The following is a 16,236-nucleotide window of genomic DNA, read 5'->3' as shown; positions in this document are numbered from 1 at the left end:
ATAAATGTAATCATCTCAAAAGAGAAATAATAAAGAAACCTGATGAGAACATTAATCTTCATAATTAAATTACAAGTGTGGACCAATGGGTTAGGATTGCTTTTCTAAAACGTTCCCTGGAGGCACTTCACATTGTCATTTGTTCAGAGGGAAAAAAATGTATTCTTAGAGTAAAGCATTGATTATTTAGAAAAATGTTGTGTAATTCAGGCCTTCTTAATTTCAGGGAGTCTATAGTTATATCATTAACTCTGGTGCTTCTTCATCTCATGGGTTTGGAAAATTGATGTGTCTTTTTAATACACAAGTAACTTCTAAGCAAAATTGATGATTGTGAAAGTTAATTTTTTTTGACATTTTAGCAAATATTGTGAAAAGGTTTACCCTGATAACATGTTTAAGTCTTTGAGAAAAGCAAAAGTAAGTGGCTTACTTTCCATGCAGTTTTTTTTTGTTTGTTTGTTTGGCTGTACCCCACGGCATGTGGGATCTTAGTTTCCCAGCCAGGGATTGAACCCATGCCCTCTGCAGTGGAAGCGCTGAGTCTTAACCACTGGACCACCAGGGAAGTCCCATCCATGTAGTCTTAAGAGATGACCTGGACTAACCTTGTGACATTTTTGTCACAAGACCACCGTGTTTCTTTATATATTGTCCTTTCCACCTGGTTTTCAGAAGGAAGTCTGCAGCATTTTGTTACTTGAGCATCCTATTATTTTCCATCAAGCAGGCCATTTTGGATGCTAGTACTACAGTCTGAACTCAAGGAACTGTCACCAAGGGACTCATTTCCCTTGGAAGAATCTCTGATCACTTGCTCAGAGAAAATCAATACTGCTATCAGCTTTCGTAAGCACCTTTCATTATAGTATCAGGAAAGCGGTCATTCATGTCTAACAGTGGTTGAAATATTTATAAAGCAATAAAATGCCTTAAAAATATAATAATAATTACATAAATAAACATGGCAAGTATGGGGTTTAGAAGAGACACCTTCCTTTTGCTAAATTTGCTTAGGATAAAGCAACTCAACGTGGCATGATATCTGATCTACAAAAGACTGAATAAATACTTGTAAGATAGAAATGAATGGGTGGGTGGATGGATAGATGCTTTGATGGAAAAAAACAGAAAGCTTTTAAAACAGAAGTCTACTTTTTTGAGGCAGCCTTAAGAATTGTTGTGTATGTGTACACATCTGCTTGTGTGTGTCCATGTGTGTATTCGCAAGTCTTGGAGTGGCAGTAGTGAATATTTCCCAATAAGTGCCGTTGCTGTTTGGAAGGCTACTTGTTTGTGGACGTGGACTGTATATTCTTCTGTGAATTTATGGAGGCCTGTCTTCTCCCACATGGGATGAAAAATCAACTGGTCATTTAACAGACGTTTCTTCTTTATTTCTTCTTTGTTTTCTGGCAGTGAAAAAAAATAAAAGCTTACTGTTTATGGAACTGTAAAATTTGGGGCCCTTTCAGAAGCCCTAGGGTACCAGTTACATAACGTTAGTAGCTGTCTACTTTTTCACATGCTGGGTGTCTCCATGGCAGGTAAAGGAGAGGCTGCAAAAGATGGGGCCATTCCAGCCGATGAACATTTTCCTCAGGCAGGAGATAGACAGAATGCAAAGGGTACTCACCCTAGTCCGAAGCACCCTGACAGAGCTAAAACTTGCTATTGATGGCACCATCATCATGAGTGAAAATCTACAAGATGCACTGAATTGCATGTTTGATGCCAGAATTCCTTCTCGGTGGAAAAAAGTACGTTTAACTCAGCTCTTATTCTGCCTTATCACTTTATTGTTGTGAATAGTTGTAATTGGCAAGTGAAAAGCATGTAAGAATAATGTACTTAAGAGTGTTCTTTGGCTTAGGGACTAATCTCCTTAGAGCCCTGTATTTTTGGATTGTGGGTAGGGAAGGAAATAATTTAGCATCTCCCACATCTCAGGTTCTCTGCTAGGCAATTTATATGCACTGTTTTATTTAAATCTTGCAATTTATTACCCTTAGTTTACAGATGAGGAACTTGAGGTTGGGGGGTGTTAAATCTTTTCCCAGATCACACACCTTAGAAGTCTAAGAATCAGAATGTAAAGCCAAGCTCATGGATTTCAAAGCTCATGATGTTAGTCTTATAGAAGGGAATGTTCCTAGACACAAGCAGATATCAAAAGTCACACCAAAGAGACACATTTTTCCTTGCTTTGTCTGTAAATATGTGAGTATGTATCTCTCAAAATAACAAGATAATAATTTAACAGTATGCTTATTGATTATGTATTGTTAATTGTGCTAAATGACAGCTGTGGGTTTTTTTAATTTTATTGAAGTATCGTTGGTTTGCAATGTTGTGTTAATTTCTGCTGCACAGCAAAGTGACTCAGTTATACATATATATTCTGTTTCATATTCTTTTCCATTATGGTTTATCACAATCTATTGAATATAGTTCCCTGTGCTCTACAGTAGGACCTTGTTGTTTATCCATTCTATATGTAATAGTTTGCATCTGCTAACCCCAACCTCCCACTCCTTCCCCTCCAGCCCCTCTCCCTTGGCAGCTGCATGTCTGTTCTCTACGTCTGTGGATCTGTTTCTGTTCATAGGTATGTTTGTTTGTGTTGTATTTTAGATTCAACATATAAGTGATATATGGTATTTGTCTTTCTCTTTCTGACTTACTTGGCTTCATATGATCATCTCTAGGTCCATCCATGTTGCTGCAAATGGCATTATTTCATTCTTTTTAATGGCTGAGTAATATTCCATTATATATATGCACCAAGATGTGGGTTTTTTTAAAAAAAATTCTTTTCCATTATGGTTTATTACAGGATATTGAATATAGTTCCCTGTGCTATACAGTAGGACCTGTTGTTTATCCATTCTACATATAATAGTTTGTATGGTAGATGTGGTTTTAAGAAATTTTTTTTTTTACTTGGAAGAGTAAAATGAGTACCTGAGTGTCTCTGTAGAGGCGTTTGCTGATCATGGCTCTGAAGATGCTGAGGGTCCAGGGGAACGACTTGGGAGGCAGGAAGGTAGGGTTATCCAGGGAGGGCAACTTATAGAGCCGATATTGGGTCCTGGGGTGACTGGAACCTTCTGCAGGTAAATGGGATGGTGAGACAGGATGGGGTTAGAACTGCAGGTAAATGGGATAGTGAGACAGGATGGGGTTAGAACTGAGAGTCTCTCAGAAGAGATTCACTTAGTGAGGAGCCTCTGATATCTCACCCAGGGCTTTGGCAGATTCCAAGGCAGTGGGTCCCAAAGGCAGTATATGGTAACTGGGGAGTGTTCTTCTACTGTCTTCTCCATCTGATTTGGTGAACCACCATCCATCCCTCTAGTCACGCAGCCTAGAAACTCGGAATCAGCTTTGACCAGACTCCTTTCTCTCCTCACCTTCAAAAGATTCATTGCCAAGGCCAGAGCGTTTTCTGTATGAGTTCACTCTTCTCATTTCCAGTGAGAGAGAAAGAACCTCCGTGGTCACTGGCCCTTGCAGGCTCATTTTCCACTAAACAGCTCGCCCAGCTTTGTCAGCACCTGCAGGCTCTGGAACAGGGATCCTTGCCTGGAGACACCCCCTCGTTAATGGGTCCCCGTGCCCTCAGATCAGATGTCATACACACACACGTCTTTCAGTTAACACATCTATAAAGATGTGGTAGAGTGAGTTACCTCATTTTTAACTTAAAATCGTTTTATACAGGTTTTTATTCTACTTATTATCAGTCTTTGGGAATCTCACTGTCTCTTGAAAACTAGTCATATCAGTTCTTAAGCTATTTGAAATGCAAGTAGTTTATCTATCCAGGTTGATCACTACATTTATTCGCACATAAAATATTGCAGTTACAGTAAAATGTTATAAACTGTGATTTGGAGATACCTTCCAGTGTGGCTGCTGATAACGTTAATGACACTCCCATGCCAACTGTAGTAATAGGAGTTCCACACATGAATTCAGGCAGAACGTTACAGGCAGTGAATGCAGTTAATTTGTTTGTGGTAAAGAGACCTGTGTTTCCATGTCTACCCCTTCACCAGAGGAAATAACAGTACAGTCTAAGGGACAAAGACTTCAGAGAATAACTGTCGTTTGCCTCATAAAAAAATAAGTGGAGAAAGGCTTCTATGATTTATCATTCACAAAATATATTCTAAAGTGCTGATGAGGCCATGAGCACATTTATATAAATAGAAATCTTATTTTATAATGTATCTACTGAAAATGTAGCCTAAGGAAAAATAGTTGAAACCTGTTAAATTTAATTCAATTAATTGTTTTAATTGCTTTATGGCAGAATTGGTCATGACTCTATTTGTATGTGGAAGGAGATTCTACTGAAAACAGATGTCTTGAACAGTGTGCTGAACTGGGTTGATCTGAAACCCACGTGATGACTAGCTGATTCTATCATATATCATTAGGGAGGAAGAATAATTTGAAAACTTAAATGTCAACCCAAGGAAAATTTATGTCTTAGGGACTTCTAAATTCTAAGAGTGAAATTGTTATTTCACCACTGTTTTCTTCTGTGAACGTAGCTAGTTACAGAGCAGAATGAAACCTGTATCAATTCATGGTTTAATGTATGCATTTCAGGAATCTTGGGTTTCAAGTACGTTGGGTTTCTGGTTTACTGAGCTTATTGAAAGAAACTGCCAGTTTACCTCTTGGATTTTCAATGACCGGCCCCACTGCTTCTGGATGACAGGCTTTTTTAACCCCCAAGGATTTTTAACTGCAATGCGACAGGTAATTGCTCTGATTTTCACTTGTTGTGTTATTATAATTTTCCTCTACCAGGGTTTCTTCTTTCATAATAGTTCTTTTTTTGTTTTTTTGTTTTTTGTTTGTTTGTTTGTTTGTTTTTTGTGGTACACGGCCCTCTCACTGCTGTGGCCTCTCCCGTTGTGGAGCACAGGTTCTGGATGCACAGGCTCAGCGGCCATGGCTCACGGGCTCAGCCGCTCCACGGCATGTGGGATCTTCCCGGACCGGGGCACGAACCCGTGTCCCCTGCATCGGCAGGCGGACTCTCAACCACTGCGCCACCAGGGAATCCCCTCATTATAGTTTTAAAGAGTCGAATAAGACAGAGAATGATTGTCTCTTTTTGACACCAGCAGTTACTTTGTCCTGAACATAAATCCCGCTTGTTCTCAGTCTGCTAGCTGGGATTTCAAAATATTTGTTATTGTTATATTTGATTTGATTTGATATTTCTTTTAAAGTACAAGGGGTTAAATTAGGACATGGGTATTGCTTATAAGAGAATCTTTTAAAACTCTTTAAATACTATCCTACCTTCTTTGAATCTGGATAATTTGGGGCTACACTGTCATCACGATAAATGCTCTTTATATTAAGACAAACCTCTAGTTGCTGATTTCATTCATCCTTTGCCTTTGCTCTTGCCCTGAGTAGGAAATGACTCGGGCCAACGAAGGCTGGGCTCTGGACAATATGGTGCTCTGCAACGAAGTCACCAAGTGGATGAAGGATGACATTTCTGCCCCTCCCACAGAGGGTGTCTACGTCTACGGCTTGTATCTTGAGGGCGCTGGCTGGGACAAGAGGACCATGAAACTCATCGAGTCCAAACCGAAAGTGCTCTTCGAGTTAATGCCTGTCATAAGAATTTACGCCGAAAACAACAGTAAGTTGTCTTGCGCACTGAGGGACGGTTGGTATTATCAGGTTGGATGATGTTATAAACACAGGATATCGTTATTTTTGTTATCATGTGATAAGGATTATACTATGTTATCAAGTGGCTTCACATTCATACCTGTGTTTAGTGAGTACTGACTGACTGCTGGACTCTTTCTTGAATGCTCCTGGGAGGCAATGGTTCTAGATAGTTCTTGCCTATCTAATAATGCAGATAAAATAGCATTCGCTAATGAGATAAGAAACAGGTGTTTGGAATAGTAAATAAGTGGTGAGAAAGGAGGGTGAGATAACAGTGGGAGGAAATAGTTAGGGGCTGGATCTTAGGGGCAGTTGGGCCTGGATGGGCTGGGAAGGATAGATGGAGCTTGGATGATGAGGAAGGAAGTAGTGGAAAGAAGGCCTTCCAGGTAGGAGTGCACAGGGCTACGGGAGGTGGTGTCTCCACCAGCTTGGAGATTTAAGCCAGGTTGTGAAATCCAGTTTGAATTCAGGGACATTCAGCTTAATCCAGTAGCTAATGGTAAAACGCTGGGTTCACATATCAGCCTATGAATGTGATAACACTTCTATGAAACACACATGTCAAAGAAGAATACTTTGACAAAGTTATCAAAGCTCTGTTTGACAAGGCTAAAAACACCTAAACTATTTTCCATTGTTGGCTTGATGTTTTCTAGAGGTTTTTGTTGTTGCATTTCACTCAGCTAACATCTCCTCAGCAGTAACCACCATTCACCATATGAGGAGATTCCCTGTTCTTTTTATTTTTTAAAAAATTTATTTATTTTCCTTTTTAAATAAAAATTGCATATATTTAAGGTGTGTAACATGATGATTTGATATACATATACATAGTGAGATGATCACCATAAGCCATAAACTCAAGAGGTAGCCAGGATAGTGGATCCCAAGGAAGTACTAATTTTACAACAGAAGCACAAAAGATTTTTCTTTAAACAAGCAAGGGAGAAAACAATCTCTCTTTAAAAGAGAGCTTTTAGTACCTCCATCCCTTAGATAAGTACCACATTTGTAAATATATGTCAAGGGAAGAGAGTGTACAAACTTTGAGTGTTTTTTAGGCAAATATTGATGTTTGCTGCATGACTAATTATATCAGCCACAAGCTTACTTGCCAGAGACAAAGATAATTATGAATCAGATCACACCCACAAGGGACTCACAGTCTGGTGAGGGAGCCTGATAAGTAAATAAATAATTTAAGTAGAATTTGACACATGTTATGATAGAGATGCTGTCAGGATGGTCAGGGAATCTAGAAGTAGAGCATAGCTAGGCCTGGGAGGTTGGTGGAGAGTGCTTCTGAGATGAGTTTTGGAGGGTAAGGGTGAGCATGAGAGGGCATTAGAGTTAGACTTTTCTTGGCAGAGGGAAAGAGCTTTGGCTCACTGGGTCATCCATTTAATATTTATCTGGTGTTGACCATCTGACACACACTACCCTATTGCTGGGGGTGCAACAATGAGAAAAGGCCAAGCAGAATCCCCTTTTGCAAGGAGCTCAGTCTCAAAGAGGGAAGGTAACTGAAAAAAGAAGCAAATATAGTCAATCCTTGTTATTCAAGGATTCTGTACGATTTTGCCTACACTCTAAAATTTATTTGTGACCCCGATGTCAATGCTTGTGGCACTTTCACAGTCTTTCATGGACATGTACAAAGCAGTGAAACATTTGTGTCTCCTGACATGAGTGTTCCTAGTTGAGGTTGAACAAGCCCGTGCCCTGCTTCTTCTTTCAGCTCAGACCGTAAACAAGTGTCCTTTCCATGGTCTATTTTGTGCTATGTTTTTCACAGTTTTCTACTTTTCATTGTTGAAAATGGCCCCAGTGTGTAGTGCTGAAGTGTTGTCTAGTGTCCCTGAGCGCAAGAAGGCGGTGATGTGCCTTATGGAGGAAACATGTGTGTTAGACATGCTCTGATCAGGCATGAGTCATAGTGCTGTTGACCTTGAGTTCATTGTGAATGAATCAACAGTGTATATTAATAAGGTAACTTTAAACAGAAACACACATAAAACAAGGTTACGTATTGATGGGCTGATGGAAATGCTGTGACCAGAGGCTTGCAGGAACCTGACCCTGTATTTCCCCGAGCGGCCATCGGTAGTTCAGACTCCGTGAGATTTTAGATACGTAAGTCTCAGGAATATTGAGGATCAAGTGTAAATGAACATACCGATTTCAGATAGTTCTTGTTTCTGTAAAGAACACATACACACGGTGTGTCAGGGAGTGAGAGAATTCAGGGGTTCAGGGAAGGCTTTGCTGAGGAGAGAACATTGAACATTGGACTAGTATCCGTGGGGCAAAGGCAAGCATGCAGAGGCAAGAGGTAGCAACGCATGTGCTGTGTTTGAGGAACAGAAAGACAGTGTGTGAAGGAAGGGGAGCCCATGAAGAGAGCTGAGCATCAGAAGAGAGACGTGAGGGTGCTCAGCATCCCTCTTGGTACAGGGTGTCGCTCATTATGCTGTAGCTGCATCTGAAATTATCCATGTGTCTGCCTGGGCTTCGGCAAACACACTGCCTGTGGCTTCATGTTCATTAATCCTTACGGTCGTGTGAAGTCCCAGGACAGTGATTATTTTATAGAAATAATAATCACTCAAATGTTTTTTTAGCCAAAGGTAACGTTTTAGAAATTTTGTTGCATCTAGTCAACATTGTTGGAAAAATGTTTCCCTTATGAAGTGAAAGAAAAATCTTTCTCACATTCAGTTAAGTGTTACTTTATTTCTTGTGACTAAATTGTAAAAATCCATTGCCACATGACATTGAACATCTCAGCAGCATAGTAATAAAGCAATAAATTTATAATACAAGCAATCCTTTATGATTTAAGAATACGTTGGTATGGAGGAACTGTACTCACGCTGCTGGGCTTTAGTCAGCGGTGATGCTCGTTACCTGTAGGGTTAGGGAGGAAATAAAAATAAGCAAAGGAAAAAGTGACTCACTAATTTCAACGTACTAAGAAAAAAGTAAAGGAAAACTATAATTCTTTATTCTTTTTTTGGCTTCAGTAGAAGTTGGTGGAAACTTTTTGCCAAATAGCTTTGTGGTTGAAGAGGTGTTTTGTTCGTGATAGAAAACTAACATTCCATTGCTCTTTTCATATTGTAAATCTAATTTTCATTCAATTTTGATGACTAAATAGGACTCTAATTGAGCTAAAGAGGTTTAACATCATTAATGGCTAGAGGACGCTCCAAAAGTGTACTGTTTTAAAATTAAAATTCTTGTAATGGATTGTTTTTTATGTTAATAGGAAGGGCAATTTCAGTTTAAATAATTCACCATTGAATTTTACATATAAGACTGGTTTATTTGTTTTTTAAAAGGAATTCTAGGTATTTGTTTCAAAGCTAAAAATTGAGTTTATCAATATATCAAAATTGATATATTGATATATTGAGCTATATCCCCAAATGTTTATTTTATTTATATTTCTTGTCACGGGAGAGTCACCCAAATAGTACAAAATACTCCAAGAGAGTAAAGCCACCTGTACCCACTGTAGATCCTCTGTTCTCAAAGGAAGTTGAAAAGAGGCAGCTATAGAGAGAGAGTGATGCTTCTAATAGCTTCGGTGCTGAAGCGCATGTGATGGGAAAGCAGTGGTTAGAATTTTGGGGGAACAAAGCAAGACTTACATGTATCTCTGGTCACTAAGCTGTGAAGAATCTCAGGGTCCCTGCAGCTAATGAGACTATTTCCTGCTAGAGGAAAAGTGTTTCTAAGAATGCCCTAGGACCCACCCTGATCCAACACTGTGCAGTTGTGGGCCAGGGGTGGGAATAGCCCTGCGCAGCGACCCAGAGCTGGAGACCTCCTAACTCCTGAGCGCAGCGTTTAAGCCACTTTCAGTTTGTAAACCTGAACCCTGTTAAAGTCATGGGGAACCTGAGACTGGGGAATTTGTTTTAGTGAAAAGGTAAGTGTATATGTACATGTGCGTATGTGTGTTTGTGTGTGTGTGTGTGTGTGTGTACAGGGAGAGAGGGGAGAAATCTAACACATCTTGGGCATCTACTGCATTGCAAGCATTATACAATGCCAGACATTCACATATATTAACTTATTTAGTCTTTACAACAACTCTGTAAGATGTATCATGACGATTTTGCAGATGGGGAAATGAAGGTTTAGAGATATTAGGTAATTTGCCTATGATTCCTGGCTACCAAAGCTGCTATCAGAATCACGTTTGTCTGTTGTGGGATGAATGCAAATCTCTGGGAATTCTTGTGGTAGTGTTCTACCCAAGTCTCTGCATTTAGGGATGAAGCTGGAAAATAAAGGCTAAATTGGAAATGAGGATGGTTTCCTTGCCTTTGGAAGTCATGTATTAATATTTCTCAGGTACCTGGTGACGTAGACACAGTAAAGGCCTCTGCCCTATGCAGATGAGAGCTGTCACCCCCTGTGGCCTCCTCTCCCCATGCTGATGGTTAAGGTGGTCACCTCCCTGCCCCATAGGGGGGCACATGTCCTCAAGTAAAAGGCAGTGAGCCAGAAGCCTGGTTATTTGGGGTGCTTTCATGGCTTTATCACCTTAGCAGTTAGTCTTGTAGCTTTGGAGGAGTCTCAGCTGTGCCACAAGTTGAAGTCAGGTATCTAGTTATCTCTGGTCCACATGTACATATTTCTGCAAAGATATGGAGACACATACGCATAGTACGTTATCCTATTGCTGAGATTAAGAGCTTAGGCTCTGGATCCATTCTGGCCAGGTTTGACTCATCACCTACAGCTCTGCAACCTTGGATAAGTAACTCACCTCCTTATGTTCTTCCAGTTTTCTCATCTGTAAAATGGACTCAATCATGGTACCCATCTCATTGGGCTGTTGAGAGAATTAAACTGACGATGTCCGGCACATAATTAGCATACAATAGATAACAATAAAAAATTTATTATTATTAATATGATAACTCTCATGCATGTTGAAGGATTAAAAGAAATAACACATGAAAGAGTGCACTGTTTAATAACCTAAATGTTATTAGCAAAAGAGGGACTAAATAAAGGAATGACATAAGGAATCTCTATGTAACTTGGTTATTTTGGATATTAGAAGGAATATATGATGTAATGATATACTTACATTTGGATGAAAAATGTAGGCTAGAGAGGGAAGTTATAGAGCTAGAAAATGAAATTTCCTCAAGGCGTTTTATTAAAACCTTTAGCATACTAAAGCACATAGCTCGCCAGTTTAGATTCTCTCTTCTCCTCCTTCTAGAGCCCCAAGGCTTTAAACATATTTAGCTAATTTCTTCTACCTACTTAGCATGTTTATTTTTGTCTTCAAAGTTATTTGTCTAACCAGAGGTAATGGTTTCAAATCATCTCTTTATGTGCTGTTTAGCATCTGTCAGCACTTTTACCATGAAATTATATTTTCAGTGATTTCTAATCCTGCTGCAGAAGGTTGCTGCATGCTGTGACTTGGTGTGGGCTCCTTCCCTTCTGAAGCAATTAAAAATAAATAAAATTGGATAAATATTTCAGAGAATTGCTTTTTTTTTTTACTGCTTCTTGAAAAGAATGCTATTTTTTCCAATTCTATTTTTCTTTTGGGATGAAAACCCAAGTAATCGAATACTTCCAAGGTGCAATTATTATAATTATCACTTGATTCAAATGTAAAACTCCAAGGGCTTATGTCAAGATTTATAAAATGATTGTTGGTCAAGTGTGCATCAAGAAGAACGATTAGTTAAATATTTGTTATATGTTCAGATCTTAGGATTAAAGGGTTTAAATATATCAGTGTAGTTAGCATTAACTGCACTCCTCAAATTCACTGTTATTCATTTATTTAATCAGATTTTTTTGTGTTTGCCTAATTATTATCACTAATGACATTCTTATGGTAATTAAAAAATAGCAACTAGACTTAAAATTAGGTGTTACATTAATTTAGATGGTTTCTAATAATTAATTTCATGGGATTAAGTAAATACATAATTTTAAAGTACTGTAAAATATCTGTGACTTTGTTTTATTTATTTTTAAATGTTTTCAGATCATCCTTATTATATCTTTTATTAAAGTTTTAAAGTATTTTCTATACAGATCTCTTGGTTAATTCCCTGATACTTTATGGTTTTGTCAAAATTAAAAACTGTATCCTATTTTTTATTAAAACTTTTAGTTGGCAATTGCCAGCACAGGTTGATCTTGAATCCAGCAAGATCCTTACTAGTTGGTGAAGATTCTTAATTGTTCTAAAAGTTTGTTGATTTTGTTTTTCTAGGGAGATGTCATATCATTTACAAATTATCATAGTTGATTCTCTGCTCTTCTAATTCTTACCAATTTTATTTATTTTTCTCTCCTTAATGTTCTTGATCAAAATTGTTTCTGAGCCTCAAGAAAATCCATGTAAAATTTCTCTAAGTATATTATATGCTATAAATTTTAATATTATAACCTTTACTAAGTTTAGGAAGTTCCTTTTTATTCCTGGTTTGCTCAGAATTTTTAATTATAAATTGTACTGAACTTTATTAAACGATTTTTTCTACATTGAGATAATCATATCTCCTATCTTAGTTGTGTAATGTGGTGAATTACATGGGTAGATTTTCTGACATTGAACCATCTTTGTTTTTTTTTAATATTTAAATACTTTATTTTTTTTAAATTAAATTAAATTAATTTATTTATTATACAGCAGGTTCTTATTAATTATATTATACATATTAGTGTATATATGTCATGACTATGTTTTAGAACAGCATTTCTCAACCTTTGTATTATTGACAGTTTTGGTCCAGATAACTCTTGTTGTGAGGGGCTGTCTTGTGCATTATAGGATGTTAGCAGCATTCCTGGCCTCGACCTACTTGTTGCCAGTAGCACCTTCCCAGTTGTAGTAACTAAAAATGTCTCTAGATATTGGCAAATGTCCCCTGGTAAAAATCACACCTGGTTAAGAATTACAGCTTTAGATTATTTTATATGGAAACTTTTGTATAATATTATCATATTCAAATATTTAACTTCTTCCAATAAAATTAATTAAATTTACTGGAGGTATAAAAACACATGGCACAGCAGGTTGAAGGTTTTTTTGGGTCAAAAAATGAGACTTTAATCTCGGATAGTGCCTTACTTTTTTGATGTGTTAGGAAAGGCTAAATTATTGAGTAAGTTAGCTTGGGGAAATAAATTCAATATCATTAATATATTAATATTGCATTTTGAGAGTTACATGTTTGTTACACTAATTCACCAAAGCAAAGTTATCCTCTTAGTTAAGTGTGTTTTCATCTCAATAATTATGTGAGGGTCATTTATAATATTGGCCTTCCAGAGAAGTACACGGCTGAGTGCAGACACAACTTTTGTCCTGAAATAATTTATAGTCTGGGAGAGAAGAGGAAATAATATACTGCTTCCCGAGATGGGTGTTACAAGATGTGCAAATAAACTACTATAGATAGAGTGGATTTAACAAGAAGCAGGTGAAGCTTAAACTCTACGGCTGCTCAGTGCAGAGGCTCCTTCCAAAGCTTAATTTTATATTTGCAAATTGTACTTTTTTTTTCTTAAAAGAAGCCCCTCCCCCCAAACTGTGTAAGTTTGAGGCCCCGCAAGACCTGCATCTGTCCTCAATATGGGGATGCCAAGGCTGGACAGGATGCATAAGAGAAGACCTTTGAGGAAGGGGCACACAGATTGTCTTTCATTGCATATGTGATTTTGGAGACTCCATCTGTTCATGTACTCCAAAAAGGTAGATTGAATCTTAGCGAGCTGAACGGTGGCATGGTTCTCTGCTTCCCTGCCATTTTTATGTCTCTACGCACATGGAGAACTCACACACCTGGTAGGGGTAGGGAACATTCTCTGTCCTGTGATTTCAAATGTGGTTTGGACTATGGCACAGAGGGTTGAAGATGGGATTTTGCAATAATAATAGTGAAATAAGAGTGAGCATTGGTGCTGGATGTCTGATTAAAAGACAAAGGCAAGTCACAAGGGAAATATAGAGAGGGTGTGTGGGCACAAGATTTGGTGGGGAAGTACAGGGGACAGGGTGGAGGAGGGGTGTTGAATTGACAGGTGGAAAGGAGAGGGAGGAAGCAATGGGTCATGTCACATGGGCAGGGGTTCACGCGGTCCTGCGGTCATGTCACATGGGCAGGGGTTCATGTCAAGGACATGTGACAAGGAGTGAATGGGGTAAATGTGAGGACGTCTGGGTGTCTTGTCACACCCACTGGAAACCTGTGGTAGCCTCTGCTTTGCATCTAGGGATTATCTGACCTCAGGAAGAATTTCCCTCATTCTACTAAACCCATCTCTCTTTGGAATGACCTTCAGAGCACACAGATTTGACTCTGCACTCTGTTTGGGTTTGGCGCTGCTTAAATTAGAAATTCACCAAGGTTGTTTTTATGATTTTTTTTTTTTGTAGCTATAAGAGACCCTCGGTTGTACTCCTGTCCCATCTACAAGAAGCCAGTCCGAACAGATCTGAACTACATCGCTGCTGTGGACCTCAGGACGGCCCAGGCCCCCGAACACTGGGTGCTCCGTGGGGTTGCCCTTCTCTGTGATGTCAAGTAACATGGGGCATGTCTCTCACCCAATAAATGCAGGATCTAAAGTACCATAACCTTATTCTTCTGCGTGGACAGTGTGTAAATCGGGTTGATCATGGAATGAGAGCTGTATCACTGTTCCCTACTCTAGCTGGATGCTTGATTACATTTAGCCTGTTTCATCGTTCATGACCAATCACTGTGTTTTTCTGAAAACTTATTTGGTGATTTAAAAGTAAAATTTACAACTTTCTAATGAAGTGCGGCCCTCAAATCCACAATAATACATTTTCTTCTTCCTTCAGCTCCAAGGACTGACTAGGCTAAACAGATGGTATTTCCCTTGAAGGGATTATTCTTCTGTTAATGTGGTGGTTCTAGTGACAGCCCAATTCTCTAAGGTATCTTGACAAGTGTGTGCTGATTCTGCTTCTGTTGCCTTTTGCGTTTAGGTCAGGTTAGAGATTTGTTTTTTCATGGCTCAAGTAGCCAATTAAGTAGACCTTTTTAAAAAAAGGAAGGAAATAGAAGGGTGGGTTAAGAATGTGAATAGATGAATAGACAATTCAAGTAATCCTATAGAATAAACATTTAGAAGAGGGTTCAACCCCACTGATAATTATTAATGAGATCCTAACTGATATTTTTTAGAATTAAAAAATTAAAGCTAAAGTGAATCGTGGTGAGGTCTTTGTAAAAGTGATACACTCACAGACTCCTTGAGCAATGTAAATTTACCCATCCTTTTTGTAAAATGATTAAATACCTAAGCACAGAAAGAATCATAAAAACATTCCATGCCTTGATCCTTATTTTCTCTCCTGGAAATCTACACCCAGGAAACAATTTAAAAGACTGAAGAAATATATATATAAATGTATTTAATAGCATTAAAAAATACCCTAAAAGTTCAAAAATAAGTCTATCTTAAGGAAATTAGAAGTATTTGGCAATCATGAAAAACAATAGTGAAGATTTCATAACACAGAAATGGTGAGCACATACTGTTAATTGAAAGACATAGTTAACAAAATATCAAGTACACTGTGATTATAACTGTAAAATGTATCTGGTGTGGCCAAAAATTAGAAAATAACATGGAAAATAAAAACAGGTATGATCCAATGGTAAAGGTTTCAGGTGACTTGAACAAATGTAATGATTGGAAGAAAAAAGTAGAGAAAGGATAAAAGTCGTAGATAGTGGGTGGGAACTTCACATAAGTTTTTATTAATTAGGAAAATACTACCTAAGGAACTTGTCACATATTTTTATTTTAAATTATGATTAAAAATTATAAAATTGTTTCATCTATAACCTGTTGACTAGGAAATTTGGTCCGTGTTAACTTAGAATTGCAGCTTAGAATTGGGTAACTTCATATCTGTGTAACTTCATGCTTCCGATGATAAAAAGTTTTTTTTGTAGGGAGGAAAGGTTACAAGGAGAAGAGTGTGGGTCCCTCTCACTAGGATTTGCTCTGTGACAAGTATCATTTTATGCTAAGTATGTTGAGAATTAGGCCTGAGTGGTTCATGTGATACCTACCCATCCCGGACAATACTATTTTCATTTGAGTGGCTTCTTTTGGCCTGAATTAATATATCAGTTGATTTGTGTGAATTGCTGTAAAACAATCATTTTATTTTGAAGAATACATAATGAAAATGTAAACATAATGCATATTAATAAAAAGTTGTTAATGAATGTCTGAATTGTAATTGCTATTTATGAGCAAGGGGGTGAGTGCCATTGAGTGACCAGAAACAAGCTTTCAAAACTGGCTTTTTTAGGGCTTCCCTGGTGGCGCAGTAGTTGAGAGTCCACCTGCCGATGCAGGGAACACAGGTTCGTGGCCCGGTCCGGGAAGATCCCACATGCCGCAGAGTGGCTGGGCCCGTGAGCCATGGCCGCTGAGCCTGCGCGTCCGGAGCCTGTGTTCCGCAACGGGAGAGGCCACAAC

The 16,236-nt window shown here is 38.3% G+C and overlaps 1 protein-coding gene across 1 annotated transcript in view; it reads left to right on the top strand.

Annotated features, from left to right (window-relative positions):
* The window catches only part of DNAH5 (dynein axonemal heavy chain 5), a 284,476-nt gene extending 268,557 nt beyond the window's left edge, over window positions 1-15,919 (top strand). The window contains exons 76-79 of the mRNA XM_081232392.1: window positions 1,548-1,760; window positions 4,621-4,773; window positions 5,446-5,677; window positions 14,147-15,919. Of these exons, the coding sequence (XP_081088518.1) occupies window positions 1,548-1,760; window positions 4,621-4,773; window positions 5,446-5,677; window positions 14,147-14,298 (750 nt within the window). The 3' untranslated portion in view covers window positions 14,299-15,919. The remainder of the gene's footprint in view (window positions 1-1,547; window positions 1,761-4,620; window positions 4,774-5,445; window positions 5,678-14,146) is intronic.
* Window positions 15,920-16,236: the final 317 nt, after the last annotated feature.

The sequence above is a fragment of the Mesoplodon bidens genome, assembly GCF_964165515.1.
Source record: "Mesoplodon bidens genome assembly, chromosome: 4".
Lineage (NCBI taxonomy): Eukaryota > Metazoa > Chordata > Mammalia > Artiodactyla > Ziphiidae > Mesoplodon > Mesoplodon bidens.
The sequence above is the reverse complement of the archived record's forward strand: the minus strand, read 5'-3'. Positions and strand labels throughout refer to the sequence as shown.